General features: G+C 39.7%; 1 protein-coding gene across 1 annotated transcript; it reads left to right on the forward strand.

The window, feature by feature from the left end:
- The first annotated feature begins 230 nt into the window (after nt 1-230).
- On the forward strand, nt 231-10,642 carry LOC109418471 (uncharacterized). The gene is made up of 3 exons (XM_019692682.3): nt 231-908; nt 9,152-9,319; nt 9,385-10,642. Exons 1-3 carry the CDS (start codon nt 857-859, stop codon nt 9,828-9,830), a joined length of 666 nt encoding a protein of 221 aa, XP_019548227.3. The 5' UTR covers nt 231-856; the 3' UTR covers nt 9,831-10,642.
- Nucleotides 10,643-13,598: the final 2,956 nt, after the last annotated feature.

The raw sequence follows: 13,598 nt of genomic DNA on the forward strand, positions 1-13,598 counted from the left end.
ATTTCTTTATTACAATTTGCTATCACTTAGATTTTTTTCTGCCTACTCGAGTCTAATATGATGATGCCAATGAACATGAGGTGAATATACATTACCCTGTTTTTATCCCATCGGTATTCAATAATCTGTATGTAAACGTGGTGACGTTTATCGTCAATAGAAAAATCCCACTCCCCGCAGCGAACGGTTTGTCGTGCTTGCATCTGGAAATAAAATGATAAAACAGGCTTTCCTCTGGCTGGGTCGGCATCGGATAAGGGAGCAATAAGCGCTCAGATACGAGGAACAATTGGCGCCAATCGGACGCGTTCAGGTGTTTCTCATCGTGAGTGAGTCGAGTATCCGAGCTGTGAACCGCCTTCCTAGTATATTGTCGTGTCGATCCGGAGAAGAGTGTGGCTATAGACTTGGGTTGGGACTGCAATCTTTTACAATTCGATCGCTTCGCAAATTGGACGTGTTTTGGCCTTGCTCTTCAATATCCTATCTCACCGATCGTTATTCGGATTCATTATAAATGAGTATCGGACGGCCGTTACCATATTAGTTCGTCCCCGGTGTCGCAGTTGTTTAACAGATCGTGCTAATTGCTGAGTTCTAGCTGACCGATAGGTGACACAAAGTGCGATTTTTTCAAGCTTTAAATGTTCTGAAACGATGAATTTCATTTAGCACTGATGGTGTTGCTAATGATTTTAATGAAATCGCAAAAGTGGTACTGTGTTATAACGACGGAAGTGATTTTTGTGATAAGAAAGTGCAGGAACGGATTTTCTTGGAGAGTATCTTAGCATCTTAAACAATTGACAGAGAGTGACAAGAAGCCTAGAAACAGCAGGGAAGCCGACCAGCCATAATGGATGGAGGAGATCGGGTTCTGGTAGTTGCACTGTTGCTATTCCGATTAGGTAAGCTTAATTAGTCGTCTTATCACATGCCTCACGAATTGTTACGTTATACTGATATGTTGATATGTGCGGACAAAAGTTGCTTTGTGACAAACTTATTGAAAGGAAACGTTGATGTTTTAAGAATGTGTTATGGAAGATCGAGATTCCCTTATTTTAATCTATGGTGGCTAGGTCAACTGTTTTAAGCGCTAGACATTGCTTACACATTTACAACAAAAAAAAAAAGAAACGTGAAATAGGGAAATTGTCGGTTTTTTTGTCCTGCTTTTTCAAATCATTATTAACATTTAAATGTTTTCTCTAATTCAGAACTGTTTTTTTCTGTTCGGGACATAAACCTCTGCGACCAACATTTAAGATATTGTGGTAAATCTCGTGTCCTTTGTATAATACATGTCGTATTTTTTTGTCACTACTAAAAAGTTATAAAATATTCATTTTGTAACGTTTTCGACTTAATCGCAAGGCAGGATACTGATTGTAGGATTCCAATTTTACACGATCCATTGTCAGTCAAAATCCTACCGCTTAACGAAAAAAGTCAGGAATTGTTACCTACTGATATTGACCATTCATCGGAATTCTAATCCTTACTATCTGAGGCCAGTGAAAACCAAACACATGTTTAGAAAAACTATTTCATTTTCCTTGTTTCGAGAGGTTTAGGGTTTTGTTGAAAGTCGAATACCAAAAGTTCGAATGCCTAAACGTCAAAAGACAAAACGTCGAATACCAAATGTTTGAATGCCAAAACGTCGAAAAATCAGAAGTGAATTCATTTTTCTCTTAAAGTAAACCCATTCTTTCACTTGATACTGCTGACTAGCTCAGAGAAGAGCTTTCCTGAGACTACATCCCACAGGGTAAGCTTGCTTCTTGACCAGTTCTTCGGGGGCAGGAATATTCGCACTGAGCTGAGCTTGATTGACCGTCCGTGGATGCTATTCCAGTATCACCAGACTAGCTACACTAACACAAGGAACCAATGAGATATATAAGAAAGACATCTACAGTGTTTGAGTGTTGGTGATCTTCTATTTTGGGCGACAATGGCGCCTGCCACGTCAGGTTGCTGGTCAGTGTGGGGAAGGGGAAGGAAGGGATATTTGCAATCAATTGTATACACATCAGACCGAGTATACCTCTGCGTCAGCACAAATTCATGCGGATGTCGGAGTGTTGGTAAGGTAGGGTAGGCAATGGGTTCACACATTGGTACGTGGATGCCAGTGCCAGGCGTAAGGTGATACATTAGTGTATTTATTACTCTGAAGATATTGAGGCACAGTTTGCTTGATTACATAGCTTGTAGGCGTTATATGATAGATTGATACTGTGCTAGGGAAGTTGGAAGGAAGGGAAACGGATTTTTCGACCCGTTTCTTTTCTAGCGATGGCTATAAACTTGAGAATATACATGCATTGTATATGTAGAGAAGAGAAAGCTATAAAGAGATAGAAAGATCACATTACTTTTACATTTATTTATTCCCGGACTTTTCCGACCTCAGCTTTTTCCCACCAGTAGAATAACTAGCCACAGAATGTCAATGTCGTGAGTGTTCGTGTGACCGACATCTAGTTAGCATCAGCGCCGGTCCTACAAGTGTCAAACCAATTTTTATAGCCAAAACAAAACATTCTTAACAACATGCATTTAAAAATAATGGATAAATGCAACTCAGGTATGAAATAAAAATAATTTAATTCATTGACTACAGCGCCATTAGCGATGAAATTTCTCATACATCTGCTTTCCCTCCCTACAATTTCTTACAATTTAATCTCTACTCTAATCTGTTTTTGGATGGCGATTATCGGGCCTATTGTTCTTCCAAGGGCGTCTGATTTACGTACTTTTCAATATAAGAAGGGTGTTAATTGGTTGTGTTAATCACCGTTAACTGATATTTATCATTTTTATTGATATTTTTCGGTGAGCCAAAGAAAACACGCCTTTTATCTGTGTGACGTTTCGGCCTACTCTTTTCTTTCAGCCATCCTCAGACAATTCAGATCACCGCAGCAACTTTCACCTCCTCTTCTGCTGGGCGATCACGTACCACACGATGTTCTCTAAGTAATTGCTAAAATTTGCCTACTTTAAGGCGTTTTTGGTACAGAATATTTATTGTAATTATTAAATCACTGCAAAGTGTTAGTTTGTAGAAATTTGGACGTATAATTTTAAATCTAGGAACACGAGATCAGCTTGACAAGGTATTCAAATCATAGAAGTGAATAAAAAGAAGATAATAAGAACAGCAAATCCCTGTTCCAATCTAATTCATGATTTCGATAATATGGAGTAATATTTTTCACCCAAGTATTCAAAGTTCCTTAAAAAACTCGTACAAGCTGATATTGTGTTCCTTGAGTTGAAATTATACGTCTAAGTTTTTACAAACTAACACTTTGTAGTGATTTAATAATTAAAATCAATCTTCTATACCATAAAACGCCTAAGAATAGGCAATTACCGATGGAACATGGACCGCCTTGGGGACGGAACAGCACAATTGTGCTGATTCCACTTTGACCACCCAGAAATCTTGTGATTTTCAACAAAGCACCACTTTTTCTTCGCCGTTTTGCAGAACTACTCTTTTTCTATCGATTTTTATCCCTGCATACCCGGATTAAACAAATATTTATAGAAATACGACAGATAAATTTTTTTCAACTTCTAGGGTGATTGTTTACTTTTTGTTTGACTTATCGTGGCGTTTTTATAAACAATTCCAATCAAATCTGAGGCTCAGAAATACAAGTTAGAGTAATAACTCGATCATAAAAATTATTTACATCACATATTTTGAGGAAAAAAACAATAGAAAAATGTGTAAAACCAATGCCGAAAAACAGCACGATTGTGCTGGTTCGTCACGAAAGGGATATAGTGGCGCAGTATGTCAGACTATCCTACCCTTGCCTGGCAACTAATTAACGGAGAAAACTGCAAAACAAAATTTTCGACGTTTTGTCCTTTCGACGTCCACAAAATCGTGAAATTCGCAAAATAATTGTACGGCAATCTAGCGAGGTTTACTAGTGACCTTGGTAAACAAAAAATATTCACATTTCGCATCTAGAAGAGTGTACGAGCTATTTTTGTGAATGTGTTACTGTTACACATTTTGGTGTAGTCTGGAAATTATGCACTTATGAGTAGATCTTACACATTCTAGGTGCTGAGCGGTCTTAGCGTGTGAGAATATTGTCCATTATTCATGCAATCTCTGAGCAGTAACAAGTAAAGCAGACTCCCCTCTATCTGATAACGGAAAAAGTTTGCATAAATAAATTGAACACGCTTAGGAGAGACGGAAAAACTGAGGCGTGCAACTGATGTTCCGCCCTTTTCACATGTTGGTCTAATTAGTTTTAGTTGAAAATTCAGAATCCACACACTAATTTTGGCCAAAATGCTTCTAATTTGGCCATTTTAAAAAGAAACACATGCCAAAATACACTCCTTAGACTGGTCAAGAATGTTGCCCTGCCCTACCCTACGGTACACATTTCAGTTCCTATGCAATTCGTTTGAAACCAATTTATTATTGGTCATAGTTTTAAGCCACGTGGCAGTCCAAAATCACACTATACCACAGTAAAGATTCGTGTTTAAAATTACCAAACATCAAATTTTCAGTCAAAAACATGTAAGTGAAGTTATTATAAATTTCGGTGAAATATAGCAAAACCCAAATCGTACAAGTTTGGATGGGTACTTCCTGAATCTAAGATAGTTCATATTCCATGACCTTGAACATTTTACACAGTGCTATTGCATTGAATTGATCAGTCGGAATTACTTTCCAGGAAAGCCGTTCTAGCCTATGATTATTTATAGCTTTGTAATACACTCTACAAAAATCCCCAATTTTAACAGACATTCATCTGAAGCATGTTTTCTCGTTAGTGTGAGTTAGGTTTGATAATTTCACTTGATTCCACGAAGGATTTGTTGTGATGTGATAAATTGCTGAATAAACTTAGAATGTCATTCATTTCTCAGGTGAAAACCCGATTAGCTCTCTAATACCCAACCCCTTGTTCAGACGGGGTATAGATATTTAGGACTGTTCTGAATATCTCAAAATGGAATTGGGTGTCTTTTACATTCATCAAAAATCATTGAAAAACTGATGTTTTGGTACCTTTCAGGTATCATACATACATACATTTATTTGTTCAACATCATTAAGACAAGACAAAATCAACAATAGTACGCCACAATACTCGGTTTGTTGCAATAATGTCCATGTCGTCCGCAAAGCACACACATTGTCCGGATTTTGTGAAAATCGTTCCCCGGCTGTTGAGCCCGGCTCGTTGCATCACACCTTCCAGAGCGATGTTGAAGAGTAGGCATGAGTGTCCATCACCTTGTCACAGTCCCCGGCGAGATTCGAATGAAATGGATAGTTCACCCGAAACCCTGACGCAGTTTTGAACACCGTCAATCTTTGCTTTAATCAGTCTAGTCAGCTTCCCAGGAAAGCCGTTTTCGTCCAAGATTCTCCATAGCTCTGCGCGGTCGATATTGTCGTATGCTGCTTTGAAGTCGATGAACAGGTGATGCGTTAGGACCTGGTATTCACGGCATTTCTGGAAGATTTGCCGTACGGTAAAGATCTGGTTCGTTGTCGACCGGCCGTCGATGAAGCCGACTTGATAACTTCCCACGAACTCATTCGTTTAAGGTGGCAGACGACGGGAGATGATCTGGGATAGCCATAGCACTTTGTATGCAGCATTTAAAATAGGAATCGCGCTGAAGTTCTCACATTCCAAATGGTCGCCTTTCTTGTGAATGGGGCAGATTACACCTTCCTTCCACTCCTTCGGTAGCTGTTCGGTTTCCCATATCCTGACTATCAGCCGATGCAGACAGGTGGCCAACTTTTCTGGGTCCATCTTGATGAGTTCAGCTGCGATACCATCTTTACCAGCTGCTTCATTGGTTTTGAGCTGGTGAATGGCATCCTTAACTTCCCTCAGCGTTGGAGTTGGTTCATTTCCGTCCTCCGCTGCACTGGCGTCGTCGTTTCCTCCGTTGTCGTGGGCTCCCGTGCCTACGTTCTCCACGCCGTTCAGGTGCTGATCAAAGTGCTGCTTCCACCATTCGATCACCTCACGTCCGTCCGTCAAGAGGCCTACGTCTTTACCCCTGCATGTTTCGGCTCGCGGCACGAAGCCGTTGCGGGATGCGTTGAGCTTCTGATAGAACTTCCGTGTTTCTTGTGAACGGCACAGCAGTTCCATTTTTTCACACTCCGCTATTTCCAGGAGGCGCTTTTTCTCCCGAAAGAGGCGGGTCTGCTGTTTCCGTTTCTGTTTGTAACGTTCCACGTTCTGTCGAGTCCCTTGCTGTAGCATTATCGCCCTCGCTGCGTTCTTCTCCTCCAAAACCGTTCTGCACTCTTCGTTAAACCATTCGTTCCATCGATTCCGTTCCACGTACCCGATGCTGCTCTCGGCTTTGTCGTTGATGGCTGCTTTCACTGTTCTTCAGCAGTCCTCTAGAGGGGCCTCATCGAGCTCGCCCTCGTCTGGCAACGCGGCCTCGAGATTCTTCGCGTATGCTGAGGTGACATCCGGTTGCTTCAGTCGCTCTAGCTTGTACCGTGGCGGTCGCCGGTATCGTACATTGTTGATGACGGAGAGTTTTGGGCGCAGTTTGACCATCACCAGATAGTGGTCGGAGTCGATGTTGGCGCCACGATAGGTTCTGACGTCGATAATATCGGAGAAGTGCCGTCCGTCTGGAGAACAACAATTCGGGTTTCGCAAGGGTAAAGGAACAAACGACTGTCTAGCGTTGCTTTCATCGGATATTCATCTGGCCTTTGCGGAAAAGGAGCAATTGGCTTCAGTTTTCTTGGACATTAAGGGCGCTTTTGATTCAGTTTCCATAGGAATACTGTCAGAAAAACTGCAAAATAGTGGACTACCAGGAACTTTAAACAATTTCTTGTACAATTTGTTATCAGAAAAACATATGAGCTTCAATCTCGGACAACTGACAACTTCCAGAATTAGCTTCATGGGCCTACCCCAAGGCTCATGTTTAAGTCCCTTGCTTTATAACTTCTATGTGAAAGACATTGATAGCTGTCTGGAAGGACAATGCACGCTAAGACAACTTGCAGATGATGCTGTGGTTTCTCTAAAAGGTCCACATGCAGAAATGTTGCAAAGACCATAGCGAAATTCCCTAAATAATCTGTCCATTTGGGCAAGAGATTTGGAGATTGAGTTTGCTCCGCAAAAAACTCAATTGGTTGTATTTTCTAGAAAGCGGAACCCAGCCTAACTGAAACTTAATCTTTTGGGAATTGAAATCGACCAGTTTTTGACTTCGAAATACCTTGTGGTCTAGTTTGATTCAAAAGGCACTTGGGGTACCCAAACTAAGAATTTGGTGCAAAAATGTCAGCAAAGGATCAATTTTCTACGCACAATTACCGGAACATGGTGAATTTTTCCATTTTGTTCGCCAGAGTTCTCTTCAAAGTTGGCAAAATGATTGGCGAGATGGCCAGCTGGGACGGTGGTTACATTCCATTATTCCTAATGTTTCTTTGCGAGTGTGGTGGTATGGTCTGGATGTAAGTCGCAATTTCATTCGCGTGATGTCAAGACTTATGTCCAACCATTACTCGTTAGACGCGCATTTACACAGGATTAACCTCGCGTTGAGCAATGTTTGAACTAAGTGCGGTTTCGGTTATGGTGACATCAACCACGTAGGTTGGCAATGCCCGGGTGATGACGCCTCCATAGCACTACTTTTGGATACCCTTGAGGCCCGAGGTAGACAACCCTTTGTTTTTGTGAGAGATGTACTGGGGACCCGTGATCTCACATACATGGGATGTATTTTCGACTTTCTTCGCTCTGCTGGTATACAAGTTTAATTCGCTTGTGTTTTCTTCCCCAGTTTTTTCTCTGTTTTTGTCTTTTTTGTGTTATTCCTGGCCATCCGGCAGAAGAATGATCCAATGCAATCTGGTATCCATTCGCTACACAGACAACGAACATGTCATCAAGATATACCTACCGGATGAGCTTCGGTGAACCATTACCCACAATCCTTTCCAAGTTCATCCTTAAAAACTATTGTGACATACTAACCTCGAGCTGCCACGATTACCCAGGCTCTGACCCATACTAATATGGCATATAAGAATATATCTGTTCATAATATAGTGTAGAATTAGCATTCAAGTTAAAATACACATTAATAAAAAAAAATGTTCATAATATACAGCAATTGAATTAAAGGCTCCGCAAAGCGTTAAACGCGATTGAGCCCCAAATAAATGAATCAGTTAAAACAAAAAATCAGCTTTTGTTTTCGACAATCAGTTTTGGTTTTTGTATGTATTGGTCCTTCAACAATCCTCTCCAAGTTGGAACTTCATTTTGAGATTATCTCCTCTTACGACATTTTTTTATTGATTCTGTAATTCCTCTTACATGATGATTAGTTTGAGTGTTCTTATTGACTATTCGGCCTAACGACCCTTTCAGCTTAAAGACATTCGGTCTAATGGCATTCGGCCTACCGGCCTGCTCCCTCCACCACTGGATGTTTCCAGTGGCTAAATTAAACTGTGTAGATATGCCATGCTGCTAATGTAATTCTTGATCAAATTCCCTAAAAATCTCGTTGTCATCAATTTTGTTACTTGATCGCCTCTGACTTAACGCCGACCACTTTATAATAAGACAAAACCGATATCAGTAGTCAGACGATGAATAGTCGATTATTCGTGCAAAAAAGTCCACTGAAGAATGATATTCAAGAATTTACCGGAAATCGACTAGCGTTTGTTTCAATTTGTGTTAATTCTATTGGCATAATTATTTTATCAGCTATAGTTCAATCGTAGAGATAAGCCTTATCCCTCTTGGTTTGAATTTTTATCTTGTTTTAATAAACAGGATGTGCCTGTCCCAATGCTTCAGCACCTGCCGACCAATGTTTACGCAGAGTTATCATGAATCGGATTTTTGAAGAGGTGTGTGCAAAATTTTACTGCCACATTAATGCTAAATGCTACCGCAACTTTTATCGACACCAGCTCAAGGGAATCAATGATTAGCCGCACGTTTTATCAAAAAGCTCTGTCCGTTGGCGTGTTCTTATCTCTTTATGGAAAAAAATGAACTCACCTATGTCGTACCATGCAGTTGTGACTTAACATCTACTTTATCCATTTCGTTTCCAGTCAGCCTGATCAATGGGTCATCGGTAGCATCGGTGGAGCCACATTTGCTAGGAATTGTTCTCGTAGAAGAGCTCAATGTCGAAGAGGAGAAAGCTGCAAATGCTACATCCGTGGATTTTTACAATCAGGAAGCATCAACGGTTGCTTATCAAATAGACGAAGACGTAGGTAAGCTGATTTTGAAGCCTTATTCAGTGATGTGATTGAGTAATAATTGAATGATTCATTTCTAGAATCTACAACTCATAGCGTGCCTCAAACTACAAGTCTACGGGAACTCCACTCTGTAACTCCTACTATGGATCTGATCACAATCGTCTGGTACGTGGCCACTTTGATAGCTCTGATATCGTTCTTCGTAGTGATGGCATGTGCGGACACGAATAAGTGCTTCACTCCGAAACCTCCGGATGTAGAGACCCCTGTGCCTCCTACGCCAGCACCATCGTACCGATTGTTCGCTCCGCCAAGCTATGAGTCAGTCATTGAGAAGGGGCCTGACAGCATTTTCATCATACCGATCGATGACAATGGACGAGAGCAGTTCACCGATGATTTGATGGCAAATCTATCTGACGTTATGGAGCCTGTGGAGCCATCCACCAACGTTCAAAGTGAAAGTGCACAAAATACCATTCATTCTCATCGTGCCGACAGTTCATTATCGGTAGCTGTATGAGACATGTGATAACTAAGAGTGATTAAGAAGCTCACCACTAAACCTCCTGACGTCATCATCTAGATGGAACGAAAACAGATTTTCTTCAAGTGATGATCCTCATTTTTACGATTATCATCAGTAAAGATCAACCGTGATTCAATACTCGATCTGCAATGTTGATGATATGAGAAGCACGAAGAATGAAAATATATTGTGAAATTGTGTTGAATGAAGCAAAAATCTAAAAGCATTCTGAGCAGTGCAGAAAAAAATATAGTGTTAAAATTATCAACACATGCCACTCTACCCGTTAAAAATGTGATCCTATCTAGTCAAACTATTGGAGAAAATCTGTTTTCATCGGTTCCACAATGACGCAAGACGTGCCTGGAATGATGACTAGGTACGCTCCAAGCTACACACATTTCACAAAGGTGACCTGGATGGCATGGATATTATATAGTCGCAATTTATTTGTGCAATGCGTCACGATCGTTCGCGCACCAGTATACGCTAATCGGGTGCGATTTGGAATTATCTTGTGTTGATAATAATGAACGATAACTGGTTTTCCCGCTACATCGAATGCAGTATTAGTGCAGAAATGTGTTTACAAGATATGACTGATCGCGAGTGAAACGCAATCACGACAGCGACAATCATTATAATTGCTAATTAGTTTACACACCCCCACGACTGAATAACTAGACGATTTAGAATGTAAGATGTGATAGTTAATGTTTTGATTAAGAATAGGGGATGTTTTGTACTTTAGAAATAAGAGACGAAAGGCAGTAGATACAATGTGCTTTTATAAAAAAAATTGAAACCTGTGATTTATTTTCAGTGATGTTTTCCCTTTTACTATTGCATGTTTTATCTGAATGGTGTCGGACACTTTTTTGCACCAACTTCCAACAGTCCCAATAACTTAGAAAGCAAGCTACATTAAAGTAGGGGGATTAGGGGCATAATGGGCACCTGGGGAGAAATTAACACCCCTGTTTTGTCGAAACCGTTGACTTTTATGTTAAACTTTTAGTGCACAAGTGTAAAGGAACAATACATTGTTCTATTTTTCAAAAGTACCATTTATATTCCTCTTAAATAACCAAAACATCATTGACATTTAAATATGTTTGGTGAAATTCTTATTATTTCGAAGCAACAGCAAATAAGGTATTGCGAGTGTTTGAGCGTGTCGACCATAAACAAAAGTGAATTAGTACCTTATCTACATGCATACGAAGATTTAGCAATGGATGAAGTATTTTATTTTTGATCAGAATTTACTCGTCTAAGATATAGTATTATATCTGTGGTATTGATCTCCGTAGGCAAATTACTTAATTGATCGATGCTATCAAAGTTATAGCTTAACCTATGCAGGGGTGTCCATTTCGCCCCGTACCTTTCCTGCCAGCTCTAAAAAAACACGCGGTTTACATTTCATTATTTCTTTACAATAAAGACATTCCACCTGCGGTAAATGATTAACATACATAGGAAACAAGCTAAAGTTGTAAGCCAACTGATAATATGTTAAGTTTTTCTCTGTTTCACAGGCCTAACGTACTCATTTGCTTAGGGTGTCAATTATGCCCCTAATGCCTGTGAAATGGTAACAACTGACTTCAGAAGTTATTGCGTTGGGCAAAAGAAAATCAAGAAACATCACCCAATAGTAATTGAAAACGTTCCATTTGATACGGAAAATGCACTTCTATGTTGTAGAACATAAAATTGTCCAAATAAAAGTGTATACATAAAAGGGCCTATATAGCCCCAGCGGTAATGGCGTGGATATTGAGCATGATCATACTGAGGGTGACGAGTTTAATGCTCGGTGGGTCCAGGAACTTTTCGTAATGGAAATTTCCTTGAGCTCACTGGGAATCGCATATGTTCGTGCCTGAGATACACATTCAAAATGGTTTTTGGCAAGGATACTGTCAGTTAATAACTGTGCTCATATAACACTGGGCTGAGAAGCAGACTGCGTCCCAGTTGGATTGATACGCCAAGAAGAAGAGATCATTTATTTATTCTCTTTTTTTTTTTGTTTTTATTAACGTGTATTTTAACCTTTTGCCAATGCTACACTTATTTATTCTTTTTATTATTGTGAATTTTAACTTATTGTTAGTTTTTTACTCAAAGTTTATGTTTCCCGGTGCATATTCTATAAAATAAAGGAAATGCTTTAGAATGATACGGCGCGGAGAAGGTTGTTGTATTACGTTTTCGATCATATGACGTATTCTGGGCTGTAAACATATTAGGTTCCAGAGGCATTCAAAATGAGACCAACATTCTTCGATATTTAATGTGCCTCGAACGAAAATCCTGCATAGATTATTCTTTGTGCTAGCATTATATTGCGTAATAGACACATTCTACCGTGACGTTACAACGTTTTGACGCCTTTTTGGACAGATTATGAACTATAACTAATAAATGCGTACCGTAAACCTTAAATATGTTTGCATATTCGGATTCCTTGTAAAATTTCCAGTAAATATGATCTGTTGAACATTTCCTTTTCATTGAAAAAGTATGTTCAAAATGGGAATTAGTAGCGTGACGTTACAACATTGTATCGTCACGCCACTATTTTCTATTTAAAGCATGCTTTTCCAGTGGAAACTAAATGTTCAACAGATCACATTTACTGGAAATTTTACAAGGGATCCGAAATGCAAAAATATTTGAAGTTTACGGTACGCATTTATGAGTTATAGGAGAAAATCTGGCCAAAAAGTGGTCAAAGCGTTGTAACGTCACGGTAGAATGAGTCAGTAGTGAAAGTTTAAACTGCTTCTCAAAGCACAAGAACAATTTAGAAACGAGATAACTAGAGAATCTTGATCCTACTGGTGGCAGAGCAAAAATGAAAGTGGCAATGTCAACCAGTACGAATGAATGTTACTCAGACATTGAACCTACCTGCAGGTAGGCAGGTACCTGCACTTGCTCACGTAGGTAGTAGGGTAAACTGGGGTAATACGCACCCCTGGGGCAAAACGCCCTCATGCTTTTTCGTTATATAAATGAAGTTTCCTTAAATAGCAAGTCAATTAGACATGAAATTGAGCCGGTTGAGCCCAAGAATGATAAGAATAGCCAAAGGAAAGCGTGAAAAACGATGATTTTCCATACACATTTGAATAGATTGTCCAATTTGAAGCGCACAGAACTTAAGCAATTGCACGCTGATTATATGGAATCAACCCATTAACTACCATCCGCCTCCCACACCTTTTATTGCTGTCGTAAATAGTTGGAGTCCCGTGGTATTTCATTTCCAGCACCTAAAACGTAACATAATTTAAAATGATTTATTTGATTCGGTAAATTTGATACCACGCGGATTAGAAGTTTGCGTCTCTTAGTTACAGGAGTAAACTCTCTTCTCTTCCAAAACGCAAGATACTCATAAAATCATATAAATATTTGTTATTTGACCACGTTTTATTAGGGGATGCACATTACCCCATCATCACCCACTTTATCGGAGAAAGTATAAGTCATAGCTTGGCATCTGATCCGAAAGAGAGATGGATTTGTGTTCGGCTATCTATTCCGCAGAATCGTTACCTATTCTGTAGCTTCCCAAGCAATTGCTTCAAAATCAGTAACAACAACCTTAGTGCAATTTATTCACTGTCCGTATTATAGACGATAGAACAAAATTGCTTCTTCTTTGACACCCAAAAAGCGCAGATTCTTAATCTGCAACTTGAATGAGAGTGAATGATAAAAAAAATGGAAAAATATTTTGTCCAG

This window comes from Aedes albopictus, unplaced genomic scaffold (genome assembly GCF_035046485.1).
Source record: "Aedes albopictus strain Foshan unplaced genomic scaffold, AalbF5 HiC_scaffold_171, whole genome shotgun sequence".
Classification (NCBI taxonomy): Eukaryota; Metazoa; Arthropoda; class Insecta; order Diptera; family Culicidae; genus Aedes; species Aedes albopictus.